General features: G+C 45.7%; 1 protein-coding gene across 1 annotated transcript; it reads left to right on the top strand.

Moving 5' to 3' along the window:
- Positions 1 to 7,722: 7,722 nt before the first annotated feature.
- Positions 7,723 to 9,138, top strand: B3gnt6 (UDP-GlcNAc:betaGal beta-1,3-N-acetylglucosaminyltransferase 6). Its single transcript, XM_046442142.2, has one exon. The coding sequence runs from the start codon at positions 7,987 to 7,989 to the stop codon at positions 9,136 to 9,138; it is 1,152 nt and encodes a 383-aa protein (XP_046298098.1). The 5' UTR covers positions 7,723 to 7,986.
- Positions 9,139 to 15,236: the final 6,098 nt, after the last annotated feature.

Consider the following 15,236-nt stretch of genomic DNA (forward strand, 5'->3'; position numbering starts at 1 on the left):
GGAATCTAAACCAGGTGTGGTGGCACATGCCTGTAATCCCAGCAACTCGGGAGGCTGAGACAGGAGGATCACAAGTTTAAGGCCAGCCTCAGCAACTTTCTGCTTCAAAATAAAAATAAAAAATGGCTGGAGATGTGGCTCAGGGGTAGAGTGCCCCTGGGTTTAATCCCCAGTATCACAAAAAAGATGGAAATAAAAAATAAAGGTAATTTTATTTTATACTGTAAAATCCAAACATGCTAGTTGCATTCAGTTTTTGAGTTGACTTCCAGAAATTTAAGATCTATTGACCCTTTTTTTTTCATATCATATAAAATGTGCCACATGGTAGTTGTCAAGGCCAAAAAAGCTGCTACAGTCATACATCCTTTTTTTTTTTTTTTAACTTTCTAAAAGGACAAGTTCAAGGTTCTTTCCACAGTTGGTTTCTTTGTGGCTCTTCTTTCTAGAGCTAACTTGTGCATACAAATGAATAATCAAGCTTATTTTAAGAGCTAGAAACTATTAGCAATTTCTGTTTAATGTATCAATTGGGCTCTTTACAATCAAGCATTTCCATACTTTTAATATTTCTAACTTATCAGTATGACCAACAGATAACCCATTCAAATTAATGTTTCCTATTTCATATTTGTAATAAACATTTGCTCTACTAGCTATTATTTAATAAACATATAGATTGTATTGAACCTTTATAAGGAACTAACCATTTCCAGGTAATCCCAGATCTGCTCATTCTCTTTTTTCCATTTGATTTGCCAATGCCATAATCATTTTTCTAGAAGAGAGTAGAATAATGTATTTTTATCTAATCTATAATCTAGGCTGTATTTCAGCACTCATTACTTATTGTAGGTGAAAGTATTAAATGATACTGTTTCAAATAAGACTCTGGTTATGTTTTGTCCCTGGTTTATATTTAAACTATCAATAAATTTATAAGAGGCAGGACTGTACCTGGGGGACTATACCTCTACACTGCACAGAGGCACCAATTTGAGGAGAAGGATTGGTGGGGACTCAGCTTGTCAAGATGCATGCTGTGGTAGGTGGCACCCCAGAGACACACCTTTTGCTAATTTGGTTAAGGGAGCAGTATAGGCCAGCAATGATCTGTTTCATGAGAAGGACATTCAGCAATTATGCTGGGTCTTTTTTGCCATTAGACTCCTGACACTATGCTGCAGTACCTTTCTACGTCAAGCCTGAGTAAGTTACAAGGCTAAAAGCTAACAATTTTACAATTAAAACTTCACGAGGTATAAATATACAGCATCCTCAACTATAGGAGCTCTAGAGTAAACAACTGATCCTTCCAGCTTTAGTATGAAGGTGGGGATATCAGGAAGAGAAAAATCATCCTGCTTAAGCCACATGTGTCTATGGTTTCCTCTTTAACAATGACCCAAGTTCCATCTACAAGATGTAAAACAAATTAGAAGTTCTTGCAACTCGTCACTTTGCTAAACCACAGCTTTTCAAATATTAGCTTTCCTAGCCAAGCCTACTGGAATATGGGTAGTTTCAGTCACTGCTGACCATATGGTTGATTCTCCACCTAGTCCTTCCTTTGTGTGTCAGGGAGGGGTAGCTTGCCTGGATCAACAGATGGGTGCTGACAAGAGGAGAACCAGGAACCTTGCCTGACAGAACATAGAAGTGGATTTACAAAGCAATCTGGGCTTTGTGAAGGGGATAACTGAAAAGGAGATGGTATGCAGGGCTTAAAAGAGCATTATATCAACCCTGCCTATAGTGTGGGCTGCTACAATGGACTCCTGAAATGGACTTCAGAAATTTTTCAAAACATCAAGGTAAAACTCTGGGGATGTCATTTTAGACCCTTCTTAACCTATCTACACCTTTACTCCCAATGTTTACCCCTTTGTCCACTCTAAACCTTGAATATTTCCCAGAATAGAGTATCTTGTTTAGTCCTCACCCTTTTACACCTCTCCTAGTATGCTGGGGAAACTCCTTACTACCTTCATATCCCAAGTGACAAATACACCTGTGAATTTTTTGAATTCCTCCCTACCCCTTGAAGTTGGTGTGATCTTGTGATACTTTGACCAACAAAATATGTTATGAGTGCCCTCGTGCAAGACCTGGAGCCCAGGGCTCACCACCTTGGAACCCTGAGACCACTATTCCAGGAAGCAACCTAGGAAGAGAGAGCACAGGGGTGAGACCAGTCAGCTGAGCTAGCCCAGGGCTCATCACTACTTGAATAGGAATAGCCATATGAGCAAGTCTAGGTGGGTCCAACACAAGAATCTCCCATGAACTCAAAGAATCTAGAGAAATAACGAACAGTGAGTGGCAAAGCCATTAAATTTGTAGGATGCCTTGTTCAGAGCAATAGATACCTGATATAGTACAGATCTAATGTGAAGTCTTTCCTGGACCCTTCAGGCTCCCTTTCTCCATTTCCCCTTCTGTGTTTTGTGCATGTTACATGATTTTATAATCATTTTGTATCTGGCTTTCATCTCCCAAGACATGGTAAGCCTTTTGAGGATTGCCGCAGTCTGGCTAGGCACAAAATCACAAGCCACTCACAGCTTGTAGATTCAAACAGCAACTCTTTATTCCCGAACTCACACCAGCCGTCTACAATCACGTTCTGGGGAAATCCACGTTCTCTGCCCAAATCCACTCTCACTGGGCTACTGTCTCCCAAATAATACTGTCTGAATCCCGTGAGAAATCAAGGGGAACTCAGGCAGCAGGATACGCCCTATTCCTAGCAGGAATAATCTTAAACCTGGAACGCCCTAAACCCAATTATCCTAAACCGGGAACACCCTAATCCGCCCTGGTCCTTGAGCAAGGTCACCTACATTCAATGTCACTGCAACATGGGGTACGCTGGCAAGGAAATTGTCATACCTACTTGGCTAATGGCTCCCAGCATCTCCCCCCTTCTGATTAATTAAACAACAAGCAATGTGGCTTAAGGACCGTGCCTGGTAGGTTGTCCAATTCAACATATGGTTCTTACCCGTCATCGGAAAACTGACCTTTAGGCGTCAGCCTCCTGTCTTAGGTTGATACCACTGCAATTGAATTATACCCGTCACTGACTACCGGTCCAGCATACAGCCATACTTGTGGATAGGTCTATGCACCAGTGTGGGGGTGAGGTTCTTTGCCTCACCTCTGTTGGCCCCCAAATTTGGCCTTGGTGCCAGTGGGGGAGTGAGGTTAATGTGGCTTAAGGACCGTGCCTGGTAGGTTGTCCAATTCAACATATGGTTCTTACCCGTCATCGGAAAACTGACCTTTAGGCGTCAGCCTCCTGTCTTAGGTTGATACCACTGCAATTGGATCATACCCGTCACTGACTACCGGTCCAGCATACAGCCATTGGCCCCCAAATTTTAGACCATCACTAGCAAAAGGGAGGAGAATACAGAAATGCCACAACACCAAGCCAATTGACGGCTCCTTGGGAAAATATGCCAGCACTACCACAACTAACATGGGGTGCGCTGGCAGGGGATCAGGACTGAGTGATTCATCCCTATGTCCCAACCACTCACAGAAGTCAGGGATGAACCCTTGACTACTTGTCAAATTCAGACTACTCAGGAGCTATGGGTGTAGCTCAGTGATAGAGAGCATGCTTAACGTGCAAGGCCCTGGGTTTGTACCCACACACACAAAACCACTATACACAAAAGTCATTAAATGTGTTTAAAAAGTGCTCCTATAGTCAGCTCAGAGGCTCACTCCTGTAATCTCAGCAGCTTGGGAGGTTGAGGCAGGAGGATTGTGAGTTCAAAGCCAGCCTCAACAACTTAGCAAGGCCTTAAAGCAACTTAGCAAGACCCTGACTCTAAATAAAATGTAATTTAAAATTGGAGGGGGGCGCTGAGAATGTGGATCAGTGGTTAAATACCCCTGGGTTCAAATCCTGGTACAACAACAACAAAAAATATTGAACATTTTTCATGCAATCCATTCAACAAAGATTTCAAAGCACATCCTATATTAACAGAATAGGTGCTACACCCAGCCAGAATAGCTCTCAATCAAGCAGGGATAACTGATTGATGCAGCACATCATTAGAACAGTTCAGTACAGTCATATATATTACTTGGAGAACACTCAGCAATTGCTAGGTGGAGAGGTCAAGAAAAGTCTCCTAGATGGTGTTGAGGTTGTGGCTCAGTGGTAGAGTGCTTGCCTAGCACATGCGAGGCCCTGGGTTCGATCCTCAGCACCACATAAAAATAAATAAAGGTATTGTATCCAACTAAAACTAAAAAAATATTTTTAAAAAAAATCTCCTAGAAAAAGATTTAAATCTGAGATTAATCTTAAAGAGCAAGTAGGCAGTCACATTGGCTAAGGAAGCATGTGGATGCCCTACCCCTGAGGAGGAGGAGGAAGAAGGATGGCGTGGATTGGTCAAATGCAAGGATACTGAACTAAGCCACCGTCCTGGAGGTGGAACCTAGAATGTTAGGCAAAGGATCCGCTCCAGTTTGGGGAGGGCTCCTGTCTTCTCTCTCAGACATGCAAGGTAAGATGGGGACCTGGGTTTTTTCCTATTGGGAAGGAGGTACATTTTCCTTCTCCCCACTCTCTTTACCTTACAGCACCAAGCAAGAACCAGAGGGAGCTCAAGGAGAAAGGAACCAGGACTCAGCACTGCATGGGTCCAGTGTAGCAGAACCCAGTGGTTAGGACTTCACAAGATTTCTCTGCCTCCCACATCTGCTGTACAAATACTGCCCCATGAATTCCCCAGAGTGGTAGGGGGCCAGTGGGTGGCACAGGAATTTGCTTCAGCCATAATGGCTTCAAATCAGTGGCAGGAATAACCAAAATAGTTCCTGGAAAAAGAAGAGAGGAATTCTAGGCAGAGTGAATAGCACAAAAAAAGCATAAAACAGTAAAAGTGAAGAAACACCTGCAGTTGGAACACTACAAAGGAGCTTTACGCCACACTGTGTGAGACTGCAGGACAGTCTCATATAAAAATGATCGGCTCAACCCACAAGCACTCGTGTGTTAGCCAACTGCTTACATGGCTGTGGTGCTTATTTCATATCATGCATGGATCTGCACAAATTAACTCATAATCCTGAGACACTGAGATGAATAACCTGCCTGAGATCCCACAGTAAAAAACCTGATGTTCAAAGGGGTCAAATAAATGGCAGATGTGTCCTCTTTCAACAACTTTGCGAACTCCGAAGCCATGGCACCTACAAGGAGATAGGATCTGTTGCCCTGGACTTACCATGAGGTGGTACTGGAGCTGAGTCCTGAGAGACAAAGGAGCAGGGCCAGCCAAGATTAAATTGTGGGCCTCCAGGGCACCTGGAGAGTGCTTTGGGAAAAGAGAAGTCCAGCAAAAAGAACCATAGAGAGGGCGCCCAATGCTTCCCAGCAAGTCTAAACCTGCAGCATAGCGTCCAAAAACAGCTGAGCAAGCGACTGCTGCCTGCAGGAACGGGACCTGGCTCCTCACCTTTTCCTCTCATATCAAAAGTTGGCTGTGATTCAGTTTCCTGGGTCAGGTTTATTAAAGTAAATGCACATGTCGTAAAATAAGATTCAGTGTTGTATTAAGGCTGAGGTGAGGTTATGTCTTTCTAGAAATGATTTGGTGTTGGCTGGGGAAGACAAGGGAACATTCTAAATATTTTTAGTTGTAAATGAACACAATACCTTTATTTTATTTTTATGTGGTACTGAGGATCGAACCCAGTGCCTCACATGTGCTAGACAAGTGCTCTACCAATGAGCTACAATCCCAGCCCCAATAATTATCTTTAACTAGTATTTGTAAGGCGCTCTTGGTCCCACCAAATTCATATTTCATGAAGAGTATTTGCTTTCTTAATTTTTCAGATGAGGAAACTGAAAGGAGCTGGGACACAAGCCCAGTTATTCACACTCCAAATTCTATTTTCACTCATTTTTTTATTCTTTTATTCATAAACTGCCCCAAAAGTGCCAGGCACAGGACTCTGCACTGAGTACCTATGATGGTAACAGACATAGCTCATCTCTTCACTCCTCTTCCTTCGGTGCACCAAACACTGAAGCAGGACCGGGTGAAGAATGATACCTATAGCTAGCATTTCTGGCTGGGCAGTTAGATCTCTGACATATCTATGAGGTTCTCCCACTTGTCTTGGACCAGAGAATGAGAAGACGTTGAGTAGGCAAGAGCGCCAGGTGGTCAGTCCAGGTAGGCAAACAGCAAGAAAAAGCTTCAGAGTAGGAAGAGGCTCGGCAGCTGGAGGCTGCAACTTGGCTGATGGTCAGGGCAGATGGCACCCAGGGAAGATGGGGAAAAGATATAAGGAATGGCATGAACATCTGCACAGTTCAGAGACCTCTCATCTGCAGCAGAGGAGGGTTAGGATGAAGGGAGAAAGTGGGAGGAGAGATCATGCAGGAAGCTATGTCATCACAGCAGGAGATGCCGGGGTGCATTGGCCTGTTGAAAGGGGGAATGGAAAGACATAGGTTGATGAAATACAAGTTAGAAGTGACTGAGCTTAGTGCAGAAATGAAGGAAAGGTGGGAGTCCATTGATGTTTTTGGCTTGAACAACATGGTGAAGGAGATCATACTGAACAAAGGTGAAAAGCTGATCTAAGACAGAGACCTCCTACTACTGAAAGTCACTAGATAGGGAACTGAGAGCAAAGGGAAGTGAGACGTGGTCAAAGATGAAGGGGGAAAGTCAGGAGAGTTAAACCTGAAACAGAGGAGTGTTTTTTTAAGAAGGGAGTGTTGGGGAGAGAAGGAGAGGGAAAGGGGAGGTACTGGAGAACAAAATTGGCCAAATTGTTATACTGTGTGCATGTACAAATATGTAATGGATTCCACAATTATGTAAAATTGCAGTGCTCTAGTGAAGAAGAAAAAAAGGAAATGGCAATGCCCCATGCATGGCAGAACTCAATGTCAAAGTTTAACAGGACTTAATTAAAAATGGGATTTGTCCTGTGAGGTCTTTAGGAAGTCCTCACCTGAGGCACACTGGGCAGGCTACATGCAGGACAGACCCTGACTTGCATGTAGGGGACAGCAAGTAATACCCTAAGTAGAAACAGAAACAGGTGAGACTGGGGGCTGACAAAAGGTCATATTGGATATTGGTATAAATTCCAATGGTCATTAATGCTCATTTAATGCTCACAACAACCCCCCAGGGTGGGAATTTACTGTTAGATGAGAACACTCAGACCCAGAGATCTGAACTGCCTTGTTCAGATGATACAGTTCTAAGTTGGGAAGCCAGAATTCTGTCTACTTCAGTGCTGTGGCCTCATACTTTTTTGATTGGCCCCAACGTGGGAATAGATTAAAAGATCCAGGCAAGACAGGGATGGGGAGGAGGGAACAAACATGAGAGAGGTGTAGGATGCACAATCAACAGGATGTGGGAAGTGGATGTAAACTAGAGCAGAGGAGAGAGTCAGGACTTCTGATTGAAGCAGCTGGGTGAACACTGGTACCACTGACTGAGGATACAGATTCACAGCAAGATGGAGATTGACTTTGGACATGATGAGTCTGCTGGGTGAGCCCAGGCAATAAGATACACAGAGGTGCAGGTCAGAAGAAAGTTCTGGACTGTAAGTGACCTGAGATACCTCAGTGTAATACTGAATTTTGGTTTCTTTTTATATCTTAGCAGCAGCATTAAAAAAAAGGTTCCGCATGCCTGTAATCCTAGCAACCCAGGACGCCAAAGCAGAGGATCCCAAGTTCAAGGCCAGCCTCAGCAATTTTATTCTGTTTTCAGAATAAAAACCAAAAATAAATGTAAAAAATTTTAAAGGACCAGGAATGTAACTCAGGGGTAAAGCGTCCCTGGGTTCAATTCCCAGTACCAAAAGGAAAAAGAAAGGGCTGGGGCACTGTGCTGGGAGAAACACAATAGCACAAGGGTGGCATCCCCATGATGTCGAAATCCCGCCCCCCTCATCTCTGACTTGGTATCCCCACAGATGGCTTTTCCCTGCCGAAGGTCCATGAATCCCAAGACTCTGGCCTGCCTTCTGGTGGGCATGAGTTTCTTGGCACTTCGCCTCTGGCTCCTCCAAGCCCCGAGGTCCCAGCAGGAACAGAAGGGGGAGGGCCCCACGGACGCTAGCGACACTCCCTATGCTGCGGAACAACCCGCTGCGCTCCAGCTCCACCAGGGGCTCCCGTGCGTGGCCAATGCCTCCGCGAACCGCACGGAAGACTTCGAGCAGCTACCCGCAAGGATCCAAGACTTTCTGCGGTACCGCCACTGCCGCCACTTCCCACTCCTCTGGGACGCGCCAGCCAAGTGCGCGGGCCGCCATGGCGTCTTCCTGCTCCTGGCGGTGAAGTCGTCGCCCGCGAACTACGAGAGGCGTGAGCTCATCCGTCGCACGTGGGGACAGGAACGCAGGTACAGAGGGCAGCAAGTGCGCCGCCTCTTCCTGCTGGGGACCCCGGCGCCGGTGGAGGCGGCGCAGGCGCCGCAGCTCGCCGAGCTGGTGCGCCTAGAGGCGCGCGAGCACCGCGACGTGCTGCAGTGGGCCTTCGTGGACACCTTCCTCAACCTCACGCTCAAGCACGTGCACCTGCTCGACTGGCTGGCGGCGCGCTGCCCGCAGGCCCGCTTCCTGCTCAGCGGCGACGACGACGTCTTTGTGCACACAGCCAACGTGCTTAGCTTCCTAGAGACACAGTCGCCCGACCGCCACCTCTTCGCCGGGCAGCTCATGGACGGCTCAGTGCCCATCCGGGACAGCTGGAGCAAGTACTTTGTGCCCCCACAGCTCTTCCCTGGGAAGGCCTACCCAGTGTACTGCAGTGGCGGCGGCTTCGTCCTGTCCCGCCACACGGCCCGGGCCCTGCGCACAGCGGCACGCTACACCCCTCTCTTCCCCATAGACGACGCCTACATGGGCATGTGCCTGCAGCGCGCTGGCCTACAGCCTAGTGGCCACGAGGGCATCCGGCCCTTTGGCGTGCATCTGCCCGGCGCCCAGAAGCCCTCCTTCGACCCCTGCATGTACCGTGAGCTGCTGCTAGTGCACCGCTTCGCGCCCTATGAGATGCTGCTCATGTGGAAGGCACTTCACAACCCGGCGCTGAGCTGTGGCCGGGGACACAGGGTTTCCTGAGGCTGAATAGGCTGCGCTGCGCTGGGTTGATGAGTGGCCTCAGCCTCCAGGGCCTCACCGTGTATGATGAGAATGCGTCTTCCCTGCTCTGATACATTGTCCTGCCCAGCTGGTGCATCTGAATCCCACCTTCACCTTGAAACCACCGCGGGGCAAGGGTCTGGAATATTCTCCTGGCCCCATCTTCAGGGCTTCTGATCTTATTGGTCTGTAGTGGCCCCAAACATGTACGTGGTGGTTTGGTTGGGTTCCTTGGGTGGTTCTAAGGTGCAGCTTAGATTGAGGACCGCTGGGTCTGGGATGTCTGTGTACCCTCCCAAGCCCAGCACCATTGCTCCTCCGCGAGCCTTCCAGCATACCTCGCTCCCACGTTCTGCTCGTCATGAACAATGGAATAAGGGAGGTGTGGGGGCCAGAATCAATTTCACCTGTCACGTGCGATACAAATATTTGTTGAGTTTCCTTCTCAAATGAGTCAAACCAGAGCTAGACTGACAATCATCAGATGGCTGCCCTCTTCCCAGAAGCCACTTTACATTTAGAACTGAGGAGCATTAATAGCATTCCTGCCGGTATACCTCAGTACCATGAGAGGTCAAAAAAGGCCTCACGGTGCAAAATGGAAACTGAGACCCAGTCAGGACAGGAGGAAGAAGCGCCATCTAGGCGACCTTTCCCCCAGCCCTGATCATGGACCCCCAGTAGCCACAGCCACTTGACCTTTGCTGGCCTTGCTTATAAGCAGGTCATAGCAAGTACTTCCTGAGTGCTTTAGGGATGAAGGAATCAGCAAATGAGTACCCTTTTGTTCTAGTGGTGTGAACTGTATCTGTGAGAACACTGTGTTGGTTTCCTGTTGCTGCTGTAGCAAATTCCCACAAACTTGACAGCTTGAAGTCACCCCCATTTATTATAGTATGTTCTATCATCCAACACTGGTTTCACTAGGCTAAAATCAGGGTGTTGGTAGGACAGCATTTCCTTCTGGATGCTGTAGGGGAGAAATGTCACATAAGATAAGGGGAAAGTACAATAAATTTGACTAATATAGCATTTAGAATTTCTGTTTATCAAAAGATGCCATAAATCAGGCATGGTGGTGCACACCTGTAATCCCAGCAAACTGGAGACAGGTTTGAGGCCAGCCTCAGCAATTTAGCAAGGTCCTAAGCAACTAGAGAAACCCTGTATCAAAATAAAAAAATAAAAAAGGACTGTGGCTGTAGTTCAGTGGTAGAGCACTCCTGGGTTCAATCCCTAGTACAAAAAAAAAAAAAAAAGTATGCCATAAGAGAAGTTGGGTGCAGTGGTGCACACCTGTAATCCCAGCCCCTCAGGAGACAGCAGGAGGTCAAGGCCAGCCTGGGCAACTCAGCCAGACACTGCCTCCAAACAATAAAAAGGGCCCAGGGATAAAGCTCAGTGAAAGGGCACCCCTAGATTCTATTCCCCAGTACCAAAAAACAACTACAACAAACAAACAAACAAAAAATAGCAATGTTGTGTCTCTGTACTTTGCTTCTGTAGTCAAATCTTTCTCTAACTCTAACTCTTCTGCCTTCTCCTTCACTCCCCTCCTCCTGGTGCTGGGTATCAAACCCACGTCCTGGAGCATGCTAGGCAAATTCTCTATTTCTTCCACTTGTGAGGACACAATGATTACACAGGAACCATCTGAATGGTCCAGGATTCTCTTCCTATCTTAGAACCGGTTGATTAGCAACCTTTGCTCCATCAATAACCTCCCTTCCCTTTGCTATATAACCTAATACACTCATAGGTTTCAGGGACTAGGGTGAGGACATCAAGGGAACCATTATTCTACCTACCATTGTGCCCAATAAATATTTATGGAATAAATGAACCATAATGAAAAAATGAGTAAAAGATGTATTGTACTTCCTTCTCATAGACCTCTTTGATGCAGACTCTCATTTTGGATGACTGTGTCATTAATCTTGAATTCCTTGCCCCAGATGCCATTTGCCCAGTACTTAAAAGAGACAGGAAAACAAGAAGACAGAAGGCATAAGTATCTTCTGGAAAATGAATTCTGTTTCCACAATATCCTCCCATTTCCCTGACCTGCGAGGGATTATCCCCATTTTACCGGAAAAATTCAGATTCAGGAACTTCATGGCTTAGGTGTGTCCGAAAACTGCAGTTATGGGTCTGCTGTGTGATTCAGGGTCCTGGTCAGTCTGTCTCTGTAGCTGGGTCGCTAGAGTGGTCCGGGGTGGTCCGGGTGTTGGGATGGCCACGCGGCCGTAGAATCCTGGCATCGCCTGCAGCCACTTGGCAATCAGGGGCATCTGGTGCCACCACCCTGCACATACTGCCCGGCTCCCTGAGCTCATGTGATACCGCCAGAGGGCGCGACCTACACACCATGGGCCATAGTCGTTGCTCTTCGTTCTAACCGGGACTCTCCGTCGCTTCCGTCTCTCCAGGACTACAGGACACGAGGCTGGTGAAGTATGCTGAGGACTCGGGGGGGGGGGGGGGGGGGCGATTCAGGCGACTTGGGTTCCCAGCGAGTCTATGAGCAGCTGGAGCTCCCAGGGCTCTCATTAGACTTGCAGCTGGGGAGGACGATCAGCTCAGCCTCTACTCCCTGACGTAACGCGCCCTCATCCCACCAGAGAGTGCTCCCGATTCCCTTCATGAGTCAAGCCTGATTGACACTCAAACCTCCCAAGGACCCCACGAGTAGGGAAAACGACGCACCTGTCTCACTCAGAACATAGATGCAAAAGACCTGCATTAAAATACTAACAAACGAAATGCAGCGCTAAAGGAGAAAGTATCAGGATTAAAACTGGGTATCCCAGTCCAGTTGGGTTTAGCATTACAAGATCAATCATGGGCTGAGGGTGTACCAGAGCTTGCCTGCTGGAGGTTCAGGTTTGATTCCCAGCACGGGGTTGAGGGAGGGGTCACAATTGATAGATGACACAGGAAGATACTTCTGTGATATATCACATCAAGAGAAATATGAGCATCTGAGATGCTCTGGGAAAAGTTTAATAAAATTCCGCATCCAAAAACAGTTTGCAATTTAAAAAAAAATTCAGCTTAAAAAAATTCAACATCCATTCATGACTCTAAAGAAAACCTTAGGGGTTAGGGGCTGGGGTTGTGGCTCAGAGGTAGAGCGCTCACTAGCATGCGTGAGGCGCTGGGTTCCATCCTCAGCACCACATAAAAAAAATAAAAAATAAAGATATTGTGTCCACCTATAATTAAAAAATAAATATATAAAAAAAGAGAAAACCTTAGGGGTGGGGGCTGGGGTTCAGTGGCAGAGCCCTCACCTAGCACATGTGACGCACTGGGTTTGAGTCTCAGCACCACATAAACATTAAAAAATGAAGGTATTGTGTCCATCTACCTAAAAAATAAATTAAAAATTAAAAAAGAAAAGAAAACGGGGGTGAAAGCATTCCTTTAGGTTAGGAACAAAACAGAATGTGCCCATCATCTCTTCATGGCCACTTCTGTTCAACATTCCCAGGACTCAAGAATGCAGCATAAAAAAATAGTCGGATGGGTAGGTCAGTGGTAAAACATCCTGGGTTCAGTCTTCAGTACCAAAGGGGGAGGGAGTGCATCAAGACAAGAAAAAAGCCTGGGCAGTGGCACACGGCCGTAATCCCACCGATTTGGGAGGCTGAGGCAGGAGGATTGCAAATTCAAAGCCAGCCTCAGCAACTTAGTGAGGCCCTAAGCAAATCAGTGAAACCCTGTCTCTAAATAACAAAATAAATAAATAAAAAGAGCTGGGGATGTGGCCCAGTGGTTAAATGTCCCTGGGTTCAAACCACAGTACCCCCCCCCCAAAAAAAAAAAGTACAGCAAAGTGAAACCTTTAAAACCTTGGAAGTTTACAATTCTATCCAATCCAAGTTCCCCTTTCTATATACAAATTAAGATATTCTCTCCATTCTGAAATGAAATTTTCAGATGATATAATCTGCCCACATACATTTTTAAATCAACCTAGTGCTCTAATTTTAAGCAAAATAAAATACATTAAGATAAAAATAATATACATTTTGAAGCAGGATTCAGCGGTGCAAACCTGTAATTCCAGCTACTCAGGAGGCTGAGGTAGGAGGATCACAAGTTCAAGCCTATCCTGGACAATTCAGTAAGACCATATTCCAAAAATAAATTTTTTTAAAAATTTGGGGGTGGATCTCAGTGGTAAAATGTTTGCCTAGCATGTGTGAGGCCCTGGGTTCAATCCCCAGCCTTGCAAATTAACAACAGCAACATGCATTTTGATGTGTAAATTCTTGGGCTTAACAACAACAAAAAAATCCCTGAAAATTTCCAAAACTCCCTCTAGGGGACATCATACTTCCTTGAGATGTGTTGGTCTACATAGAAAATCTGCTTCCCTATTTGCAGGTAAATGATTGGAGCTGGAGAATATAATGCTAAGTAAAGTTAGCCAATCCCAAAAAGCCAAATGCCAAATGTCTTCTCTGATTTAAGGATGCTGATTCATAATGAGGATGGGCAGGCAGCATGGGAGGAATAAACTCTAGATAGGGCAAAGGAGAGGGAGGGGAAGCAAGGGGAAGGGAGGGGGCATGGGGGTAGGAAAGATGGTGGAATGAGATGGACATCATTACCCTAAGTAGATGTATGAAAACAGGAATGGTGTGACTCTACTTTGTGTACAATCAGAGACATTAAAAATTGTGCTCTATTTGTGTAATATGAATTGCATTCTGCTGTCATATATAACAAATTAGAATAAATAAAATAAAATAATTTTTAAAAAATCTGCCTCGCATACACAAAACACCAACAGAAATGGATTAAATTAGTAAGAAAGCATACCAAATTTTCAAATGAAAAATCAATATACAGAAATCAACTTAATTTCTGTAAAGTAGCAACAAACAGGAAAATTCATTTTTTAAAAGTACCATCTGGAGCAACTCAGGTGGCTGAGGCAAGATCAAAAGGAGCCTGGGCAATTTAGTGAGACACTGTCTCAAAAATAAAAAAGGGCTGGGGATCTAGCTCAGTGGTAAAGTGCTTACACACCCAATACCAAAAATAAATAAACAAAAATAAAATTATAAAGAGCCAGGTGCAGTGGCTCATGCCTGTAATCCCAGCAGCTCGGGAGGCTGAGTCAGGAGGATCATGAGTTCAAAGCCAGCCTCAGCAACAGCAAGGCACTAAGCAACTCAATGAGACCCTGTCTCTATATAAATACAAAATAGGGCTGGGGATGTGGCTCAGTGGTTGAGTGCCCCTGAGTTCAATCCTGGGTACCCTCCCAAAAAATAAAGTAAAATGGGCTGGGGATTTATCTCAATTATTATTATTATTATTATTATTAAATATTAAGTACCCTTTTAGCTGGGAATGTAGCTCAGTGACAGCACTGGCATAACATTTATGATTCAATTCAGCACCACAAAAAATAAAAATTAAAAATAAATAAAAGTACCATGTATAACAAAAACAAAAGAGTACTTAGGATTGGATCTAAAAAAAGATGAGAGAAAATAATTTCAAAGTATTTAAAGATATTTCTTTAAATGAGATGGGGGTATAGTCCAGCAGTAGAGTGCTGCTTGTGTGGGCAGGGCCCTGCGATCAGTCCCCAGCACACAACACATAAACTCATGTAGAGAGAGATCAGGTCATGAGGGACCCCCAACACCCTGAGTCCCTTGAATCTTCACCACAAATAGAAAATGGGAATGATTTCATCCCCATTTGGCAAATGTGGAGGCTGAGGCCCAGGGAATGACCTTCCCAGAGTCGCATGAATCTGCTGGGCACTGAGGACTATGGGCCCAGGTCTCCTGACTGCCATTCCTGGGCCATGGCCACTGCACCAGTCACCACACTTGATATCAAGTCACCCCCCAGGCTGGAGCTACAAAAGCCAGAGGCCCAGCCTCCAAGCTTCAGAGAGGAGGAGGCAGACAGCAACTTGACTGTCTATTCCCTGAGGCACCCCGGGAGTGCTCTATCTCCCACAATTTCCCAGAATCCAAATTTCAATTAAAAATAAAAGGTGCAGGGGCTGGGGCTGGGGCTCACTGGCAGAGCACTTGCCTAGCATG

The sequence above is a fragment of the Marmota monax genome, unplaced genomic scaffold, assembly GCF_021218885.2.
Source record: "Marmota monax isolate L192 unplaced genomic scaffold, Marmota_monax_Labrador192_F-V1.1 WCK01_AAM20220418_F8-fsc00068, whole genome shotgun sequence".
NCBI classification, from domain to species: Eukaryota; Metazoa; Chordata; class Mammalia; order Rodentia; family Sciuridae; genus Marmota; species Marmota monax.